This window comes from Symphalangus syndactylus, chromosome 13, assembly GCF_028878055.3.
Source record: "Symphalangus syndactylus isolate Jambi chromosome 13, NHGRI_mSymSyn1-v2.1_pri, whole genome shotgun sequence".
NCBI classification, from domain to species: Eukaryota; Metazoa; Chordata; class Mammalia; order Primates; family Hylobatidae; genus Symphalangus; species Symphalangus syndactylus.
In genome coordinates, this window is record NC_072435.2 from 25,022,744 (window position 1) to 25,045,178 (window position 22,435).

The window sequence follows — 22,435 nt, forward strand, 5'->3', positions numbered from 1 at the left end:
TCACAAAGAATCAACCAAGATTTTACTGATACTAATAAACCCACTCAGTGTATTTGCAGAATACAAAATCAGCACCCAAAATTAGTTGAATTTCCTTACATTAACAATAAATGTTTAAAGAAACTTATGAACACACTTCAATTTGCTATGAAACTTAATACTTACAAATAAACTGAATTAAGGAGGTGAGAAGCTTGTACCTTGAAATCTACATTGATCAAAAAAACTAAATAGACATACAACCCATATTGATGGATTGGAAGTCTTAATATTGTTAAATGATTATACAAACAATGTGATTTAGATTCAACACATACCCATGAAAACCCCTAACAGTTTTTATTAAAGAAACAAAATACAGGCTGGGAAAAGTGACTCATGTTTTGGCCAGTCTGGTTTCAAACTCCTGACCTCAAGTGATCTATTGGTCTTGGCCTCCCAAAGTGCTGGGATTACAGGCCACCCCGCCTGGCCCAATCTTCTTAACATAAACACTTTAATGTCAATTAATGCTTGAACTCAATGTTAAGTCAACTCAAACTCAAGTCAGTGCTGAATTGACTCTAATGTCAATGAATGCTTGATGGTTTGCTATACTCATTGCATTTGGAACTATCATCTCAACAATAAATTTTCTGATATTCTGCAAGGAGTGACCTCGGACTGAAGACCTTGCCACTCTGATGACATTTGTAAGATTTCTGTCCAGTATGGATTCTCTGATGTCTAATTAGGTGTGAACATGAAGTAAAGGCTTTGCCACAATCATACTTGTGAAGTTTGTCTCCTGTATGAATTCTCCTGTTTTGCATAAGATGAAGCTAGACTGAAGACCTTGCCACAATCATGACATTTGTAAGATCTCTCCAGCATGAGTTTCCCGATGAACTGCAAGGTATGAACAGTGTCTGAAAAATTTGCCACATTTATTACACTTTTAAAATATCTCTTCATTATGGATTCTCCAATGATTTGCAATAGTTGTAGCGTTACTGAAGACTTTGTGAGAATCATTACATTAGTAAAGTTTCCCTATACCATGGATTGCCTGATGGTGAATAAGTGTTGACTGCCCACTAAAGGCTTTGCCGCACTCAGTACACTTGTAAGGTTTCTCTCCAGTGTGACTTCTAGTTTGTGCCAGGAGTGAATCACGCCCGAGATTCTTGTCACAAACTCTTACATTTGTAAGCTGCCTCTCCAGTATGAATTCTCCTGTCTTTCGAGACTTGATTTGCAACTGTAAACTTTGTCACATTCTTCATATTTCTAATGCTTCTCTCCAGTATGAATTCTATGATGACGTGCAAGTTTTGCTTTTCGATTAAAAACCTTGCCACATTCATTACACTTGTAAGGTTTCTCTCCAGTATGAATTGTCTTATGAATTACAAGGACTGAATTGTGACGGAAGGTTTTGCCACACTCATTACACTTGTAAGGTTTCTCTCCAGTATGAATTCTATGATGACATGCAAGGTGTGCTTGTTGATTAAAAACCTTACCACATTTATTACACTTGTAAGGTTTCTCTCCAGTATGAAGTCTACGATGACGTGCAAGGTTTGCTTTTCGATTAAAAACCTTGCCACATTCACTACACTTGTAAGGTTTTTCTCCAGTATGAATTGCCTTATGAATTTCAAGGGCTGAATTGTGACGGAAGGTTTTGCCACACTCATTACACTTGTAAGGTTTCTCTCCACTATGAATTGCCTTATGAATTACAAGGGCTGAATTGTGACGGAAGGTCTTGCCACATTCATTACACTTGTAAGGTTTCTCTCCAGTGTGAATTCTAGTATGTTGTGCCAGGTGTGAATCACGCCCAAAAGCTTTGTCACAAACCTTACATTTGTATGGTTTCTCTCCAGTATGAATTCTCCTATGTTTTTCAAGGCTTGATTTGCGACTGAAAACTTTGTCACATTCTTCACATTTGTAAGGTTTCTCTCCAGTATGAAGTCTACGATGGCATGTAAGGGATGACTTCTGACTGAAGGACTTGCCACACTCATTACACTTGTAAGGTTTCTCTCCAGTATGAATTGCTTTATGAATTACAAGGGCGGAATTTCGACCGAAGGTCTTGCCACACTCATTACACTTGTAAGGTTTCTCTCCAGTATGAAGTCTACGATGGCACGTAAGGTATGACTTCCGACTAAAGGTCTTGCCGCATTCATTACACCTGTAAGGTTTCTCTCCAGTATGAATTCTCCTATGTCTTTGAAGGTTTGATTTGAAACTGAAAGCTTCATCACATTCTTCACATTTGTAAGGTTTCTCTCCACTATGAGTTCGCCAATGAACTGCAAGGTATGAACGATGTCTGAAAAACTTGCCACATCTATTACACTTGTACGATCTCTCTTCATTATGGATTCTCCAATGATTTGCAATGGTTGTAGCATTACTAAAGACTTGGTGACAATCATTACATTTGTAAAGTTTCCCTATACCATGGATTGCCTGATGGTAAATAAGTGCTGACTGCCCACGAAAGGCTTTGCCACACTCATTACACTGGTAAGGTTTCTCTCCAGTATGAAGTCTACGATGGCGTGTAAGGGATGACTTCCGACTAAAGGTCTTGCCACACTCATTACACTTGTAAAGTTTCTCTCCGGTATGAATTATCCTATGTCTTTCAAGGTTTGATTTGAAACTGAAAGCTTCATCACATTCTTCACATTTGTAAGGTTTCTCTCCAGTATGAAGTCTACGATGGTATACAAGGGATGATGTCTGACTGAAGGTCTTGCCACAATCATTACACTTGTAAGGTTTCTCTCCGGTATGAATTCTCCTATGTCTTTCAAGGTTTGATTTGAAACTGAAAGCTTCATCACATTCTTCACATTTGTAAGGTTTCTCTCCAGTATGAAGTCTATGATGGTATACAAGAGATGACATCTGACTGAAGGTCTTGCCACACTCATTACACTTGTAAGGTTTCTCTCCAGTATGAAGTCTACGATGGCGTGTAAGGGATGACTTCCGACTAAAGGTCCTGCTGCATTCATTACACTTGTAAGGTTTCTCTCCAGTATGAATTTTCCTATGTCTTTCAAGGTTTGATTTGAAACTGAAAGCTTTGTCACATTCTTCACATTTGTAAGGTTTCTCTCCAGTATGAAGTCTACGATGGTATACAAGGTATGACGTTTGACTGAAGGTCTTGCCACATTCATTACACTTGTAAGATTTCTCTCCAGTATGAATTGCCTTATGAATTACAAGGGCTGAATTTCGACTGAAGGTCTTGCCACATTCACTGCACTTGTAATGTTTCTCTCCAGTATGAAGTCTATGATGGCATATAAGGGTTAACTCCTGACTGAAGGTCTTGCCACAATCATTACACTTGTAAGGTTTCTTGCCAGTGTGACATCTACGATGACATGCAAGGTATCGCTTTTGATTAAAGACCTTGCCACACACATCACATTTATATTGTTTCGCTCCTAAATGGATTATCTGATGTTTCCTTAAGACTGAGCTATAATTAAAGGCTTTGCCACTCTCATTACATTGGAAAGATTTTTCTCTCATGTGTACTTCCTGCTTTGGTGTGAGTAATGAAGAATTCAGGAAATTATTCCCATAGTTATTAGAAATGTGGGTTTTAGGCCTACAAGAAATTCTTTGGGATGTTGAAACCGAGGAAGCATTGTTGACAGACTTCTCAACTTGATTACCAATCTTCCCTTCGGTCTGAAATATGTGCAGTTCAGGCAGATGCGAATGAAAGCTTAATCCAAGCTGATCTTTAATAGGCTTGTTTTCAGCATGCCTTTGATCACGTCGGTTTGTACTACCTGTCAACTCTTTGATTTCTGTCATGGGTGCTTCATGGCTATTTCTTTCATCTTCTTTCCACTGAAACTCAAAATCATGAATATCTTTCTCCATTTCCTGGAAGCAAAAATCTCCAATGTGATGACGTTCATGTCTTTGCAATGTACCTGTGTGGATCACCTCTGTATTGCCTTGTGCTGTTGATGAGACCTCCTTCATCGTGCATTTGGAAGAGATATCTACAAAATATAAACACCAATAGGTTTCCACTTAAGTACAGATGGTAAATAATACTGAAATGTGTAAATGTGACACTAAAAACAATACTTATTTTAAACTTCCCAAACATTATCTTGAAAGTTTAGGAACACAAAAGGGTAAGATTCTTCAATAAATAAAGGGCGATTACATGTACTTCAAATCATTTCTACGGGAGCCTATTTCCAATATCACGTCAAAACACTGACAGCGCACAAATGTGTATAAGCCTAAAGTAAGGAGTATTTTTCCACTGTGACCCTAAAGTGTGTAAGACTTTGCAAAAAACATATCACTGTCATATCAATGAGAAAAGCATATATTCTTCATATTTACAGCATATTTACTATATACAAATAAATGCTAAAGGACCACACGATATACTATATTGGTAAATAATACACAACAAGCTCATTTAAGGATAACCAAAATCAATGGAGATTCTGTATTGTCAAATAATCATAGCACTGAGAAGATAAGAAAACATTACAAAATTAAGCCAGGCGTGGTGGCCCATGTCTGTAGTCCCAGCTACTCAGGAGGCTGAGGCACAAGAATTGCTTGAGCCCAAGAGGCAGAGGTTGCAGTGAGCTGAGATTGCACCACTGTACTTCAGCCTGGGTGACAAAGTGAGAGTCCATCTCAAAAAAAAATTAAAAAGTTAATACAATATTTTTCTTAATAACTGTTATAAAATTACTTACATTCATGCAGAAAAGGCAAGTTGTGACATTTTAAAAAATTGTTTGTATTTTTATATTTTTGAGATGAAGTCTCGCTCTGTCACAACAGGCTGGAGTGCAATGGCCCAATCTCGTCTCACTGTAACCTCCGCCTGCTGGGTTCAAGCCATTCTCCTGCCTCAGCCTCCTGAGTAGCTGGGATTAAAGGCATGCATCACCATGATTGGCCAATTTTTGTATTTTTAGTAGCGATGGGGTTTCACCATGTTGGACAGGCTGGCCTCGAACTTTTGACTCAAGCAATTAACCTGCCCGAGCCTCCCAAACTCCTGGGATTATAGGTGTCAGCCATAGCGCTGGGCAGCATTTTGTGACATTAACGAGTGGACTGTGTCAGTTATATTGCATACCACATAACGAAAAGCCTTATGTAAAATCATAAAAATTAATTAGTAAAATAAGGTAACCCATAAAATCAGCAAGCAAATAATAAGTACATTTATACAGCCTGCAGAATTCTAAACAATTTCCTATTAAGAAAAAAGCCACGGCCGGGCACGGTGGTTCACGCCTGTAATCCCAACAGTTTGGGGGGCTGAGGCGGGCAGATCATGAGGTCAGGAGATCGAGACCATCCTAGCTGACAAGGTGAAACCCCATCTGTACTAAAAATAAGAAAAATTAGCTGGGTGTGATGGCGGGTGCCAGTAGTCCCAGCTACTCAGGAGGCTGAGGCAGGAGAATGGCATCAGCCCAGGAAGGGGAGCTTGCAGTGAGCCGAGATCGCGCCACTCTGTCTCAAAAAAAAAACCACAACCAAAACCAAAAGAAAAAACAGAAAAAAAGCCACAATTTCTACTTACCAGCAGCATACAATATAAGAACTGAAATACATGCTAAGATCATTACCTTCTGATGTATGATGTCAAAATAATACACAGCATAAGGAATAAGAAGTGACTAACGGCTGGGCACTGTGGCTCATGCCTGTAATCGCAGCACTTTGGGAGTCCAAGGCAGGTGGATCACGAGGTCAGGAGTTCAAGAGCAGCCTGGCCAACATGGTGAAACCGTAACTCTACTAAAAATACAAAAAAATTAGTTGGGCATGGTGGCGGGAGCCTGTAATCCCAGCTACTCGGGAGGCTGAGGCAGGAGAATCGTTTGAACCTAGGAGGCAGAGGTTGCAGTGAGACGAGATTGCATCACTGCACTCCAGCCTGGGTGACAGGGTGAGACTCCGTCTCAAAAAAAAAACAAAAAACAAAAAACAAAAAGAATTGACTAACAATGTCAGAAGGTGCAACTACGATGTCACAACTACATTTATGAAACAGCCAGGCAATACAGCAATTCCATATATATGCATTGGCCTTAGTTATCTAGTTCACTATGCACAAAATATAAAACATAGAATGTGTACTGGGAAAATTTATAAACTGAGATCAGAGAAAACACTGCATAAAACAAATTGCACAATAAAAACATAAAGGAGATGATGCAGGCTCCCTGGTCTGAATGTTCTTATTGGCCAAAAGCCATGTTCAGAGTTCTTATTCTCCAATAGGATGTTCTGCAGATGGGGCCTTTGAGACAATTTGGTCACGGGTGTTGACTACTCGTGAATAGGGCTTGTGCTTTCATAAAAAGAGACATTAAAGAGCTCGTTGTCTGTTCCTCTTTCCACCATGTCAGGACACAGCAGGAAGGTGGCTGGGCTAAACCATGAAGAAGGCTCTCGCCAGGAACCACTTTGGCTGGCACCTTGCTCTCGGATTTCCCACTTTCCAAATTCATGAGAAATAAATGTCTGTGCTGTAAGCCTCCCAGTTTAAGCTATTTCCTTTTCTGTTTGTTTTTGGGATTGAGTCACGCTCTGTCACCCAGGCTGGAGTGTAATGCCATGATTCTCCTGCCTGATGAGATTCTCCCACCTCAGCCCAGAGTCTCACTCTGTCACCCGGGCTGGAGTGCAGTGGCACAATGTCGGCTCACTGCAACCTCCATCTCCCAGGTTCAAGTGGTTCTCCTGCCTCAGCCTCCCGAGTACTTGGGATAACAGGTGCCCGCCACCATGCCCAGCTAATTTTTGTATTTTTAGCGGAGACGGGATTTCACCATGTTGGCGAGGGTGGCCTCAAACTCCTGAACTCAGGTGATCCCCCCGTCTCAGCATTCCAAAGAACTGGGATTACAGGCGTGAGTCACTCCACTTGGCCAATTTTTTGTATTTAGTAGATTTGATGTTTCACCATGTTAGCCAGACTGGTCGCAAACTCCTGACTTCAAGCGATCCACTCACCTCAGCCTCCCAAACTGCTGGGATTAGAGGCGTGAGCCACCTTGGCTGGCCAGTCTAAGCTATTTCTGAGAGGACAGTGAAATGACTGAGACAGGAACAGGAGCATCCCATCATCAACATCACCGAAGGCTGACAAATCTTATTAAGCAAAGGAAGTTTAGAGACTGTACTACTGCAATACTTGAAGCCAATCTAATAACAGTAACATGTTTTAAAAACTTTGAGGCTGGCTGGGCACGGTGGTTCATGCCTGTAATCTCAGCACTTTGGGAGGCTGAGGCAGGAGGATCACAAGATCAGGAGATCAGCACCATCCTTTCAGCACCTTTCTGGCTAACATGGTGAAACCCCATCTCTATAGAAAAAAAAAAAAATTAGCCGGCTGTGGTGGCACGTGCCTGTAGTCCCAGCTGCTTGGGAGACTGAGGCAGGAGAATCACTTGAACCTGGGAGGCAGAGGTGGGAGTTAGCCAAGATCGCGCCACTGCACTCCAGCCTGGGCAACAGACAGAGACTCCTTCCCAAAAAAAAAAGAAAGAAAGAAATGAAAGAAGTCTAAAGAGTAACTCCAACCCACAAATATACAAAAAGTTCTCCAGTAAAGGTAAATAAAAAGACAGATAGGCTGCATGCGGTGGTTTACACCTGTAATCCCAGCACTTTAAGAGGCCAAGGCAGGCGGATCACCACCTGAGGGCAGAAGTTCGAGACCAGTCTGACCAACAAGGAGAAACCTTGTCTTTCCTAAAAATACAAAATTAGCCAGGCATGGTGGCACATGCCTGTAATCCCAGCTACTCGGAAAACTGAGGCAGGAGAATCGCTTAAACCCGGAAGTCAGAGGTTGCAGTGACCTGAGATTGTGCCACTGCACTCCAGCCTGGGTGACAGAACAAAACTTCGCCTTATAAATAAATAAATAAATAAATAAGCAAATAAAAGGACAGACACAGAAACTTGTCTAAGTGTACCTTTTCTTCATAATTCAACTTTCTTTCCTATTAGAGGAAAATAGCATGAGAAAACACATACATATGTGATATTGAAAATGCAACACACACAGAAATAATTCTAACATAAATAACAAAGAGTTCTCGTGGAGAAAGAATAGTTTTCGCAGGTGATGAAAATTTTTTTGAGACAGAGTGTCGCTCTGTCGCTCAGATTCTAGTGCAGTGGCATGATCTTGGTTCACTGCAACCTCCACCTCCCGGGTTCAAGCCCCTCTCCTGCGTCAGCCTCCTGAGTAACTGAGATTACAGGCACCCACCATCGTGTCTGGCTAATTTTTGTATTTTTAGTAGAGATAGAATTTCGCCATGCTACCCAGGCTGGTTTTGAACTCCTGACCTCAGGTGATTTGCCTGCCTCAGCCTCCCAAAGTGCTGGGATTACAGGCGTGAGCCACCGGGGCACAAGAATTTTTTGAGCCGGAGAGGTGAAGCCGGCCATGGTGAGCCAAGATCGCACACGGCACTGTAGCCTTGGGAACAGAGTGAGACTCCATCATAAACGAAAGTCAATAAGAAGGGAGTCAAAGCATGTCTACACAAAAAAGCAATTAAACACAAAAAGTAATAAATGAGAATGAGTAACAAAAGAAACCCACAAGAAATACAGATAATATGTAACAAAAACACAACGGTAAGGTCTTCTCCATCAGTAATACTTCAAATGTAAATATTTAACTCTGCACTCAGAAGGCAAAGACTGGCTCAGTCAACAGGAACCAACTACATGTTGTCCACAGAAAACTCATATTAGCCCTAAGGACACACATACGCTATAATTTAAAAAATAAAAACCAATAATTAGGTATGGGGGTTGGCGCCTGTAATCCCAGCTACTCAGGAGGCTGAGGAGGATCTCTTGAGCCCAGGAGACCAAGACCAACTTCAACAACACAGGAAAACCTTGTCTGTAAACAAAAACAAAAACAACTACAAAAAAAACCAAAAAAAAAAAAAAAACTAAAAAAGTAGCCCGGCATAGTGGCATGCAGCTGTACCAGCTACTGGGGGAGGCTGAGGTGGGACAATCACATGAGCCCAGGAATTCAAGATTGCAGTGAGCCATGATCACACCATTGCACTCCACCCTGGGTGGCACAGCAAGACACTGTATCTAAAAAAAAGAGAAAATACAAAGATACGCAAGGGCACATCCCCACTTCTGGAGGGAAGTTATGCTCACCCAGGGAGACCAGGTTCCTATAATTCTCCAGCATCACGTCCCTGTATAGAGTCCTCTGAGCAGGGTCCAGGCATTTCCACTCCTCCTGAGAGAATTCTATGGCCACATCCCTGAATGTCAACAGACCCTGAAATGAAAACACATTTTAAGGAAATGGTTGTGGGAGGAGTTCTTATCTTTACAGGAAATGAGAAAAGGAGAGAGGGGAAAGCATGGATTTTGCAGTGAATGTTCTGACATCCGAGGAAGGGATTTTTCACCACATGAGGTCTTCTGAGTTGTGTTTTATTATACTTCTTTTTTTTTTTTTTCTTTTGAGACGGAGTCTCGCTCTGTCACCCAGGCCAGAGTGCAGTGGCATGATCTCGGCTCACAGCAACCTCTGCCTCCCAGGTTCAAGCAATTCTCTTGCCTCAGCCTCATGAGTAGCTAGAATTACAGGCTGGCACCACCGCGCCTGGCTAATTTTTGTATTTTTAGTAGAGATGGAGTTTCACCACGTTGGTCAGGCTGATCTCGAACTCCTGACCTCGTGATCCACCTGCCTCGGCCTCGTGAAGTGCTGAGATTACAGGCATGAGCCACCACACCCGGCCTTATTATACCTTTTGAAGAGGTCACAATACTCTCGCAGTATGAATTTCTAATGTTTGTGGATAATACAAAAAATACACACAAAAAAATCAATGAAGGAGCCAGGCACAGTGGCTCATGCTTGTAATTTCAGCATTTTGGGAGGCTGAGGCGGGCAGATCACCTGAGGTCGGGAGTTCAAGACCTGCCTACCCAACATGGTGAAATCCCATTTCTACTAAAAAAGAAAAAATACAAAAATTATCCAGGCGTTGTGGCGCATGCCTGTAATCTGAGCTACTTGGGAGGCTGAGGAAGAGTTGCTTGAAGCAGGGAGGCGGAGGTTGTGGTGAGTCGAGATTGTGCCATTACACTCCAGCCTGGGCAATAAGAGTGAAACTCCATCTCAAAATAAAATAATAAAATAAAATAAAATATAAAATAAAATAAATGAAATAAAATAAATAAAAATATAAAATAAAAATAAAATAAAATAAAATAAAAATCAATGTAGGGTTCTCCTTATAGAAATGTTAGAAACTTTTTTTTTCTTTTTGAGACAGAGTCTCGCTCTGTCACCCAGGCTGGAATGCAAAGGTGCCATCTCAGTTCACTGCAACCTCCACCTCCCAGGATCAAGTGATTCTCCTGCCTCAGTCTCCTGAGTAGCTGGGATTCCTGGTGCCCACCACTACTCATAGCCAATTTTTGTAGTTTTAGTAGAAACGGGGTTTCACCGTATTGGCCAGGTTGGTCTCAAACTCCTGACTTCATGATCTGCCTGCCTCAGCCTCTCAAAGTGCTAGGATTACAGGCGTGATCCACCGTGCCTGGCCCAGAAACTTTTATTGACAATGCAAGTGACATTCAGTATCTAGATGAGACAGGGTATGAGTGATGTCTTCAGAGATGACAATGTCCGCAGTGAAAGATCAGGATCAGAAACTAAAATCCAGCCTGGCACAGTGGCACACGCCTGTTATCCCAGTTACACATGAGGCTGATGCAAGAGAATTGCTTGATCCCAGGAGGCAGAGGTTGCAGTGATCCTAAATCTCATCATCACACTCCAGCCTGGGTAACAGAGACTCCATCTCAAAAAAAAAAAAAACAAAATTAGCCGGGCATGGTGGCACGCACCTGTGGTTCCACCTACTTGGGAGCCGGAGATAGGAGGATGGCTTGAGCCTGAGGGTGGAGGTTGCAGTGAGCTAAGATCGTGCCACTGTGCTCCAGCCTGGGCAACACAGTGAGACCCAGTCTCAAAATAAAACAAAATACATGAAAACTAGATTATTCAAAGTATGAAAATCCATTTTATACATACATATGTCCATAAAAGAATAAAACCTACAGAGACTCACAAAAAACTAGATGTTAATACAAAGGATTGTCATTTCCCCCAGATTTTCAAAAAATAAAAGTTGTTCAAAATATATACATTTGTGTGTATATATGTATAGTATATTTGTGTGTATACTTGTGTATGTGGGTGTGCATATATAGAAAGGTTTTAAAAATATAAAAAGTAGCAAGTTTTGTTTTGTTTGTTTGTTTTTTTTTTTGAGACGGAGTCTCACTCTGTCGCCCAGGCTGGAGTGCAGCAGCGCGATCTCGGCTCACTGCAAGCTCCGCCTCCCGGGTTCACACCATTCTCCTGCCTCAGCCTCTCCGAGTAGCTGGGACTACAGGCGCCCGCCACCACGCCCGGCTATTTTTTTTTGTATTTTTAGTAGGGACGGGGTTTCACCGTTGTCTCGATCTCCTGACCTCGTGATCCACCTGCCTCGGCCTCCCAAAGTGCTGAGATTACAAGCATGAGCCACCACGCCTGGCAACAAGTTTTGTTTAACTTAAGAAGAATCACATCTTGGTAGAAGAAGATACTTTGGCAGTTGGGGGCAGGGGGGAATCTTGTCAGATCTAAGAAAACAGGAAATGCTCCATCCTAGAGGAAGCAATCACCCTTTCAACTGCCTGACCTGGAGGAAGCTTCAGATATCTGTAGGAATGCAGGCATGTGCAGAGGCAGCCACTATGGCACTCTTCATACAGAGAAAAATCGCAAAGAACCCACATGTCATCCAGTCAACTTCCAATGCAGATGTCAAAGGGCAAGCTAGCCATGTTTACTAACATGACAACGTGTAAATTTTCACAACCAGTAGGATCAAATATCAAAGTAAAATAGTTACTGGAACACAAAGAAGAAAACAACAGACACTGGGGTCTACTTGAGGGTGGAGGGTGGGAAGAAGGAGAGGAGCAGAAAAAAATAACTATTGGGGGCCGGGCGCGGTGGATCACGCTTGTAATCCCAGCACTTTGGGAGGCCGAGGTGGGTGGAAAACCTGAGGTCAGGAGTTCAAGACCAGCCTGGCCAACGTGGTGAAACTCTGTCTCTAGTAAAAATACAAAAACTAGCCAGGAGTGGTGGCAGGCACCTGTAATGTCACCTACTCGGGAGGCTGAGGCAGGAGAATCGCCTGAACCTGGGAGGCAGTGGTTGCAGGAGATCATGCCATTATACTCCAGTGTGGGCAACAAGAGCAAAACTCAGTCTCAAATAAATGAATAAATAACTATTGGATACGGGGATTAATACCAGAGTGATGAAATAATCTGTACAACAAACCCCGATGACCCTAGTTTACCTATGTAACAAACCTGAACATGGAGCCCCAAACCTAAAGTAAAATCATAAATATATATTTTTTAAATTTACTGCAGAATTTTTTCTAGTCTCATAACGATGCAGAAATACATACGTGCAAGATTTGCTCTGACCCACGGCACAGAACTGACAGTAGCGGCTCTACAATGAGGCTAGAAGGAGGGTAGAGGACATGACAGGGAAAAGAGATGCTTTATAGCAATGGGTCTAAGCTGCAGCTTTGCTTGGAGTTTTACCAGAAAACAAATGTATACATCATGTGATGTTTAAATATAAAAATATATATTTAATAATAATTGGTGGCGCTGGGCACGGCTCGTGCCTGTAATCCCAGCACTCTGGGAGGCTGAGGCAGGCAGATCACCTGAGGTGAGAAGTTTGAGACCAGCCTGACTAGCATGGTGATAGCCCGTCACTAATAAAAATGCACCAAAATTAGCCGGGTGTGGTGGTGCATGCCTATAATCCCAGATACTTGGGAGGCTGAGGCAGGAGAATCTCTTGAACCTGGGAGGTGGAGGTTGCCGTGAGCCAAGATCATGCCACTGCACTTCAGCCTGGGCAACAAAGCAAGACTTTGTATATTTAAAATATAATAATATTATAATAATATAAAAATAATAATAGGTGGAATGAGAATATGGCACCATCCTCTAGGATAAAAAGTACTGTTCCCATATTTGAGAAAAATTATAACCATTTTTCCTGAAAACACCTGTTTCACAAGCCTCTCCACAGTAACACCACAGTCTCCATGAGCTTAATGTGCTAAGAACGGCTTAATGAATCTCCTGCTATTATTTAGGTTGATTTCATATTCTTAAAGTAATGATGGAATAAAACACCTGCTATCATTCACGTCTGTGTATGAACTTTCCATTCTAATTACTAAGATTTTTGGAGTCAGAAACATAGTAACTCACTCAATTACCTAAAACTGTAGTATAAAATCAGGCAGAAAACATTTCCCCTTATTGGTTGCCTTTTCTAGAATTTACCACGTACTTTGTGCACATTAATGCGTGACTTCCAGTGGCAGCTGCTCTAATCCTGGTCCACAGAGAGCTGACAGTGCATCCAGATGTGGCCCCTGAACAATCCCTGCTGCCCAACAGCACTGACACCACGGAACCCTCACCCCATCTCCATCCATGTCTGGGTGTGAGCCCTTCCCAGGACCACGCCCAGTGCAGCCTCTTCCCAAGTTCATGTCACTCGGTCACAAGAGATGGAATCTAAGTGAGATGAGAGGGACTGAAGGAAGGCATGGGTGAGTGTGAGCAAACATCTCAGGCAGGACGCTTCAGACTCAGAGAAGATTCCCAACTCCAAGGCCCAGGGTTTCTGAAAGGAAGGAGACAGAACAATCCACCGAGAATATCATCTCACCTGAGGAAGAGCCATCCCTGGCTCCTTTGCTTTCCTCTTCCTCTTCTGGGTTTCTTCCTCACGTACCAACAATCTTTAGAAGTCAATCCTGAATGTTAGAAATATGTTGTTTATTGCTCAGAATCAACACATACCCTCCCTCTAACACAACGACACATACAAAGGAGACCTCACCCTGAGGAAATACGGTCCCCTCTGCTGCCCACCACACCAGGGACGATAAACTCCTGCAGGCAGTGGAAGGTGAAAAAACAAAAAGAAGCATGCAGAGCAGCCAATATGGACCAGATGTGGGGGTGAGGGTGTGGCTGGAGTGTTAAATGGGAGGTGGGTCACAGAAGTACCCGCTGAGAAGGTGATATCACAACAGAGACTTGGGGAAGGAGGGGTGTTTGCACCTGCAGCTGAGGGGCCAGTGAGTTCCAACAGAGGGACAGCCCACGTGAACGCCTTGAGGCAGGAGCAACCTCGGCCCAGGAACAGGAAAGAGGCCCGCATGGCTGGAGCAGAGGGAGGGAGGGGGACACAGGAAAGAGACGAGGTCAGAGAGGTCCTGGGGGGCACATCAGGCAGGGACGAGGTCTTCCAACATTTTTCTCCCAAAACTCCAAATAATTTTTAAAATGATGAATTTCTTCACCCATTGTGAGTAAACATGTAATTTTTTCTTTATATTACAAATTAAAACCCTTACAAATAATGTAATTATCCTTTACATTTTATTTTATTTATTTATTTATTTATTTTTTGAGACGGAGTCTCACTCTGTCGCCCAGGCTGGAGTGCAGTGGCGCAATCTCGGCTCACTGCAAGCTCCGCCTCCCAGGTTCACGCCATTCTCCTGCCTCAGCCTCTCCGAGTAGCTGGGACTACAGGCGCCCGCCACCACACCCGGCTAATTTTTTTGTATTTTTAGTAGAGACGGGGTTTCACCGTGGTCTCGATCTTCTGACCTCGTGATCCGCCCGCCTCGGCCTCCCAAAGTGCTGGGATTACAAGCGTGAGCCACCGCGCCCGGCCTATCCTTTACATTTTAAAAGCATGCTGAGATTTTAGTGATATCCTAGGAAGCACAAGGTCACCCTCATCTGAGAAGGGCAGGAGCATGAGGGAATGCATTTATGGAAGTTCGGGACGTCACCTTTGGACACATGAAGGTGAAGATGCCTGTTCATCCTCCCAGCAGAGTTAAGGAGTCAACTGGACACAGGACTGTAGCGTTCAGGGGAGAGTTCTGCAGGGGCCATGGGGGTAAAGTTTAAAGCCACGAGATGAGGCTGGGCACAGTGGCTCACACCTGCAATCCCAGCACGTTGGGAGGCCAAAGCGGACAGATCACTTGATGTCAGAAGTTCGAAGCCAGCCTGGCCAACATGGCGAAACCCCGTCTCTACTAAAAATACAAAAATTAGGCCAGGTGCAGTGACTCATGCCTGTAATCCCAACACTTTGGGAGGCTGAGGCAGGCGTATCACGAGGTCAGGAGTTCAACACCAGCCTGACCAACATGGTGAAAGGCTGTCTCTACCAAAAATACAAAAATTAGCTGGGCATGGTAGCACATGCCTGTAATCCCCACTGCTCAGGAGGCTGAGGCAAGAGAATTGCTTAAACTTGGGAGGCGGAGGTTGCAGTAAGCTGAGATCACAGCACGGCACTCCAGCCTGGGACACAAGAGCAAAACTCTGTCTCAAAATAAATAAATAAATAATTAGCCAGGCATGGTGGTGGGTGCCTGTAGTCCCAGCTACTTGGGAGGCTGAGGCATGAGAATCGCTTGAACCCAGAGGGGGGAGGTTGCAGTGAGCTGAGATTGCACCACTGCACTTCAGCCTGGGTGACAGAATGAGACTCCACCTCAAATAAATAAAAATGAAAAATAACCTGGATAAAGCAGGGAAGTATACTCTGTTGGTTTAACATTTTGATCCCTGGCACAGACAGCACCTCTATTTGTGTCCCCTGGCATATACTATAGCTCCATAGCTACTGAGTCAATGAATGAGAATGACTGAGTGATACTAGTATGTCCTCTCTGGAGTTTCATGTGTGCCAGGGTCCTGGTTGACCTAAACTCTGCAGAAAGAGGAGAGGCTTCCTGGCTGCCCAGACTCTCAATGAAGAAAAATTCCTGGGGTCTAAGACTTCTCACTTGGCAATGACATTGGCTTAAATATTTCCAGCCTCAAATCCTTGGGTCTTAGTTGGGTCTTGGGATGGTGCAAACTGATAGAATTGCAGGCAATGAGCATCAGAATAGAACACCGGACAGGAAGGTGGAAGACTTGAGGGAGGGGATCAAGGACAGGCAGAGAAACCACTCCCCTCCCTCAGACGCCCACCTGGGGAAGCACCAACTTTGCCATTCTAGAGGAGACAACGGGAAAGGGAGGAGTGTGCATAGGGTGGGTGACGGTGTGTGCTGGGTGGAGAGAAAAACCCCTTTTTCTAAATGTCACTCCATTAGATCAGCCCATCTGTTCTACCAGCTGCTGAGCACAGGGGCATCCTGTGAGGATAAATACAGCTTTTCCTTCCTCCAGTTCCTAAGTCTTCTGGCCATGACCAGGGCTGTAACCCTCAAACTCCCTTCCCAGGAACCAGTGGCCCCTCTTTGTGGAAAAAATATTTGTGCTCCACATTTACATTATAGCATATTTATTTATTTATTTAGAGATGGAGTCTTGCTCTGTCACCATGCTGTAGTGCAATGGCGCGATCTCAGCTCACTGCAACCTCTGCCTCCCGGGTTCAAGCCATTCTGCTGCCTCTGTCTCCCGAGTATCTGGCATTACAGATGCACACCACCATGCCTGGCTCATTTCTTCTTTTTCTTTTTTCTTTTCATTTTTTTTTTTTTTTTTAGTAGAGATGGGATTTTACTATGTTGGCCAGGCTGGTCTCGAACTCCTGACTTCATCATCTGCCTGCCTTAGCCTCCCAAAGCGGTAGAACTACAGGCGTGAGCCACCACACATGGCCACACATTTACATTATAGCATCCTGACCCTTGACTCCCCAGCTGCCTTGTGACTGTGTGTGGGAGTGAGTGTGTGAGTATCTGTGTGTGTGTGTGTGTGTGCGCGCGCGTGCATGCTCACGTGCCATGACAGGCGAGGAAAAGCCAGTAGAGCGTCATCGCTGCTAGTCTGTGTGTGTGTGTGTGTGTGTGTGTGTGTGTATGCTCACGTGCCATGACAGGCAAGGAAAAGCCAGTAAGAGTCATCGCCACTGGCCTGGCAGGAGGAGGTGGCCCTCGGGCTGCAGTTCACTGTGCTGTTTGCACTCTGATCCTTGGAAGAATCTTTCCTGAAGTCATGGAGCCTCCAGCTCCTCCGGAACAGAACTAGTTGTGTAGGAGTGTGTCCTTCATGCCCCTCAGGTCCCTGACCTTCTCCCCACCCTTCCTGAAGGGAATCCAGGACCCCTGACTCTGAGCGCATCACCTGCTGGTGGCAAAGCCCCTGCCCATAACGGCCAAACTGGGCCCTGGTGATGTGCAGAGCACAGAGACCCAGGAGCTGGAGTGAGGCAGTGACACAGACGACAAAAGTGGGGATGCCTCGGCACTGCCTGAGGACACAGGGTCTGGTCTGTAGGGCTTTCTGACCTTAGTGAGGCCTTCTCCTCTTATTTTGACTGAAATAAATAGCCACAGGAAGTTCAGATCAATTAGAGTTGAAATTTCCAGGCCGGGTGCGGTGGCTCACGCCTGTAATCCCAGCACTTTGGGAGGCCGAGGCGGGTGGATCACGAGGTCAGGAGATCGAGACCATGGTGAAACCCTGTCTCTACTAAAAATCCAAAAAATTAGCCGGGCATAGTGGCGGGCGCCTGTAGTCCCAGCTACTCGGAGAGGCTGAGGCAGGAGAATGGCGTGAACCCGGGAGGCGGAGCTTGCAGTGAGCCGAGATTGCGCCACTGCGCTCCAGCCTGGGCGACAGAACGAGACTCCATCTCAAAAAAAAAAAAAAAAAAGAGTTGAAATTTCCAGAAGAAACGTGGGACCATCCTCACACTTGCCCCAGGCCCTGCGTCTTCCCTGAGGATGCCTCAGCATCTGAACCACAACCCCAGAGTAGATGCTGCAGTTTTCCTGTGGCCAAGATGGGAACTGTGTGTCCTTCAAGTAAGGGAGACACAAAACACTCAAAATAATCCATGCAGAAAGGCATCTCTGGGTGGGCACCGTGGCTCTTGCCTATAATCCCAGCACATGCGTAGGCCTAGGCAGATGGATCACCTGAGGTCATGAATTCGAGACCAGCCTGGCCAACAAGGTGAAACCCTGTCTCTACTAAAAATACAAAAATTGGGGCGGGCGTGGTGGCTCATGCCTGTAACCCTAGCACTCTGGGAGGCCAAGGCAGGTGGATTACTTGAGGTCTGGAGTTCGAGACCAGCCTGACCAACATGGTGAAACGCCATCTCTACTAAAAATACAAAAAGTAGCTGGGCTTGATGGGAGTCTGTAATCCCAGCTACTCAGGAGGCTGAGGCAGGAGAATTGCTTTAACCTGGGAGGTGGAGGTTGCAGTGAACCATGATTATGCCACTGCACTCCAGCCTGGGAGACAGATTGAGACTCAAAAGTAAAATTAAATTAAATTAAATTAAATTAAATTAAAATTAAAATACAAAAATTAGCCGGCTGTGGTGGCACACACATTTAATTTCAGCTGCTTGCAAGGGTGAGACAGAAGAATTGCTTGAACCTATAAGACAGAGGTTGCAGGGAGAGGTCACAAGACTACACTCACAGCCTGGATGATAGAGTGAGACTCTGTCTCAAAATAAAATAAAATAAAATAAAAAGAGTGTTTCTGATGTGACTGATGCAGAGATAATAAAATCTGAGTGACGTGATAGAGACTGTCGGGCAGAGGGAACTTGAGATGGGGGTGGGCGGGCATGGGAGACAGCTCTGAGCCCAGACCTGAAGGAGGAGAAAGGCACAGGGCCGTGATCATTTAGGGACATAGAGTAAGAGCAGGGACAGCAACCTGAGACAGGAAGGGTTTTAGTGTTTGGGAAAAGAGAAAAGCGAATATGACTGGGGCAGAGGGAGTCATGAGATGAGGGCAAGCTCCCAGGAGGAGATGGCACACTGGCAGGGGCCCTGGACACAGGGCTGTGGAGGCACAGTGAGGAGCTGGGCTTTCAACATTTGTCCAAATGGACCAGAGGTGCCTTGAGGGAAACATGCACTTAATAGCTCACAGCTCAAGATTTTAACAAATAACATAAGGAAAGAAAACTGAAAAACAGGCTAACTGGTTAAATTACATTTTGATGTTAAACGTTTCCAATAAATAATAAAGACTAGAAAGCATGCAGACCTCGATCTGGACCAGACGCAACTAATTTCAAACAGAAACTATTTTGAAATTGTTTTTTAAAAAATCAAACAAATTCAGATGTCAACGGGAAAATAACTGAATGATGTGAGCTGGTTATAGGATGCCACAAACGCATCTTTCAGAAGTGATTATGTATTAAAAAAGAAATATTTAAAACTAAGATTTATCTCAAAGTAAAACTGCAAAAAAAAAAAAAAAAAAGGAAGAGGAACCAGAAAGAAAAAAAAGAAAATATGTTACACAACGAGAACAAAAGCACTTTTGATGTCCCTTTTGCTTTCATTTTTTGTTGTTGTTTCTTTGTTTTTTTGAGATGAAGCCTCGCTCTGCCCCCCAGGCTGCAGTGCAGTGGTACCATTTCCGTTCACTGCAACCTCTACCTCCCAAGTTCATGTGATTCTCATGCCTCAGCCTTCCAAGCAGCTGGAACTACAGATGCACGCCACCACGCCCAGCTTACTTTTTTAGTATTTTTACTAGACACGAGGTTTCACCATGTTGGCCAGAATGGTCTCAAACTACTGACCTTAGGTGATTGGCTCCCAAAGTGCTGGGATTACAAGCATGAGCCACCACGCCCGGCTTTGATGTTCCGTTTCTTTTTTTTGAGATGGAGTCTCGCTCTCCCCCAGGATGGAATGCAGTGGTGCAATCTTGGCTCACTGCAACCTCCGCCTCCCAGGTTCAAGTGATTCTCCTGCCTCAGCCTCCTTAAGTAGCTGGAATTACAGGCGCGTGCCACCATGCCCAATTAATTTTTGAATTTTTAGGAGCAATGGGATTTCACCATGTTGGTCAGGCTGGTTTCAAACTTCTGACCTTGTGATCCTTGTGATCTGCCCACCTCCACCTCCCAAAGTGCTGGGATTACAGGCATGAGCCACCACGCCCTGATGTCCCTTTTAGAAAGTACTATGGGCCGGGCGTGATGGCTCCTCTCTGTAATCCCACCTGTAATCCCAGTAATTTGGGAGGCCAAGGCAGGACGATCCTTTGAGGCCAGAATTGAGATCAGCCTGGGAAACATAGTGAAACCCCGTTTCTACAAAAAAAAAAAATACAAAACCCAGCTGGACTTGGTGGCTCACGCCTGTGGTCCCAGCTACTCAGGAGGCTGAGGTAGGAGGATCGTTTGAGCCTAGGAGGTTGAGGCTGCAGTTAGAGGAGATCACGCCACTGCACCCCAGCCTGGGCGACAGAGCCAGACCCTGTCTCAAAATATAAATTAATTAAATTAAAACTATTACATAATAACAGAAAGTGATTATTTTCTCCCACTTCACTCCCCCATTTCCTACCTCACCATGGGAAGAGGGAAGAGATGCTCTCACAATTGAATTAAGTCACTGCCCTCTGGCTGAATAGGGATTCCAAGTGGAAGCTGACCTCTATGCCAAGATTTACACAATGTACGTGTCTTATAGATAGGAATTTTAAAATTCTCAATCTCATCTGTATAATTTAAACAAGTTTTAAGTTACTAGATTATATACACAGAATTCAACATGTCACAACTAATCATATCCAATGAACTCACCCACTCATCTGAACCCAAAGTCCCCCACCCCTTTTAATCTTTTGAGACAAGGTCTGCTCTGTTGACCAGACTGGAGTACAGTGGCATGATCTCGGCTCACTGCAGCCTGGACCTCCTGGGCTCAAGTGATCCTCCTGCCTCAGCCTCCAGAGTGGCTGGGATTACAGGTGTGCACCATCACGCCCGGTTAAAATTTTTTTTTTTTTTTGACAGAGGTGGGGGGGGGTCTCACTATTTTGCCCAGGCTGGTCTTGAACTCCTGGACCCAAGCAATCCTTCTGCCCCAGTCTCCTCAAGTGCTGGGATTACAGGTGTGAGCCACTGCGCCCAGCCCCCCTTTCTTCATTACTGTGCTTCCCTCCCTAATTCTGTACATCTCTCTCATTCTCCCCTTCTCTCTCTAGCTCTTGTTTTCTTTTTCCCTGGGATCTGCTCCTCCTGCTTTTTTTTTTTTCTTCTTCATTTTTGCTCTCTCTTGGCAAATCCCTCACTCATCCTTTACTTTGCCATCTGTTATGGCCTTTCTCATTCTTCTTTTCTCTGTCTCAGGTTATTTACTGCTCTCTCAGTCTCCTGATCCTTTTGGCCCACACAATCACAGGGGGCTTTGGAGTTAGACGCCTGCATCCCGGAGGAGCGCATTTTCCAGGGGCTGGTGCAGGGCAGGCAAGAACACCCGGTGTCATAGGGCAGCCCCGGGCACCTCCCCAACGCAGGCTCAGGGTAAGCGGTGACTGCGGTGGGGAGACCTGGGGAGCATAAGGGCCTGGAACGAGGAGGGAGGTGGGGGGCGACGGCGCCTTAAGACAAGGCTGGGAGGCGCCAAGGGCGGGAATCCGCCTCGCAGTAAGGACTTTAAAAAGTGCGGGTCGGGAGGAGTCAGAAAAAGGTTTTGAGCAGGAAAACTACGCGATGGGCAGTGTATACATTGCCCTATAGCAGAAAGACCCGGGAAGGGACCATCCTCAGGGCGACTTTAAACCCAAAAGGAAGCGACCCCTGGACTCTCACGGAGACGTCTAAATTTGCTCTGGGTGAAGGAAGACGGGTGAGAATTTCCAGGTCTATGGGGACCCCACGTCCCAGGTACAGAAGCGCCGGGGACCTGGGAAGCGCAGACTTAACACAACACAGAGCAAAACTCACCGCTGCGGTGGGACCATCACCCCATGCGATTCGCTTCCGGGTTTGCGCGAATCTGCGCGCGCAGGACAGAAGCCAGGCCCGGGCGGGATCCGCGAGGAGGTAGGCGGGGCCTGAGCGAGGTAGGGGCGGGGCGCGAAGCGGAGAGACCTTCCCCTTTAGAATTGGCAGAAGGCGGGGCCGGGGCGGGACCTGTGAGTCTCTCAACCTGGCTCCCAGCGCCTCTTGTTTTCGAGCTTTGGAGGCGAGACCGGCCAGGAAGGCTGAGGCATGATTCAAAAGCCCTGGAATTGTCTGAAACGGGGATGCAAACTAGAATGTGAACTGCAAAGCCCTGCCTGGGCGGAACATACGATTTCATGCTGACGGCCCAAAGAATAGAATAGAAATCCTCTCTCTATTCTCCATTCACTGGGAAAGGAGAGTCCACCCTGTCCTCAGCTTCAGAGACTTCCCTAGGGCCACCGCCTGGGATGCGGGACGGAGTGCTCAGGCCAGGAATGAGTGAGGTCACCACCTGCT

At 45.1% G+C, this 22,435-nt stretch overlaps 1 protein-coding gene across 4 annotated transcripts; it reads right to left on the reverse strand.

The window, feature by feature from the left end:
* LOC129460655 (zinc finger protein 845) lies at positions 1 to 21,975 on the reverse strand. 4 transcript variants are annotated; one of them, XM_055238790.2, is made up of 6 exons: positions 21,917 to 21,975; positions 14,272 to 14,373; positions 14,048 to 14,100; positions 13,874 to 13,961; positions 9,238 to 9,364; positions 1 to 4,040 (listed from the first exon to the last, which is right to left on the reverse strand). In XM_055238790.2, exons 4-6 carry the CDS (start codon positions 13,886 to 13,888, stop codon positions 1,270 to 1,272), a joined length of 2,913 nt encoding a protein of 970 aa, XP_055094765.1. In that variant the 5' UTR covers positions 13,889 to 13,961; positions 14,048 to 14,100; positions 14,272 to 14,373; positions 21,917 to 21,975; the 3' UTR covers positions 1 to 1,269. The 4 variants fall into 4 exon arrangements, with proteins under 4 accessions (XP_055094765.1, XP_055094768.1, XP_055094767.1 ...); XM_055238793.2 differs by lacking the exon at positions 21,917 to 21,975 and having other exon boundaries at positions 14,272 to 14,911; XM_055238792.2 differs by lacking the exons at positions 14,048 to 14,100; positions 14,272 to 14,373.
* Between the last annotated feature and the right edge of the window lie 460 nt (positions 21,976 to 22,435).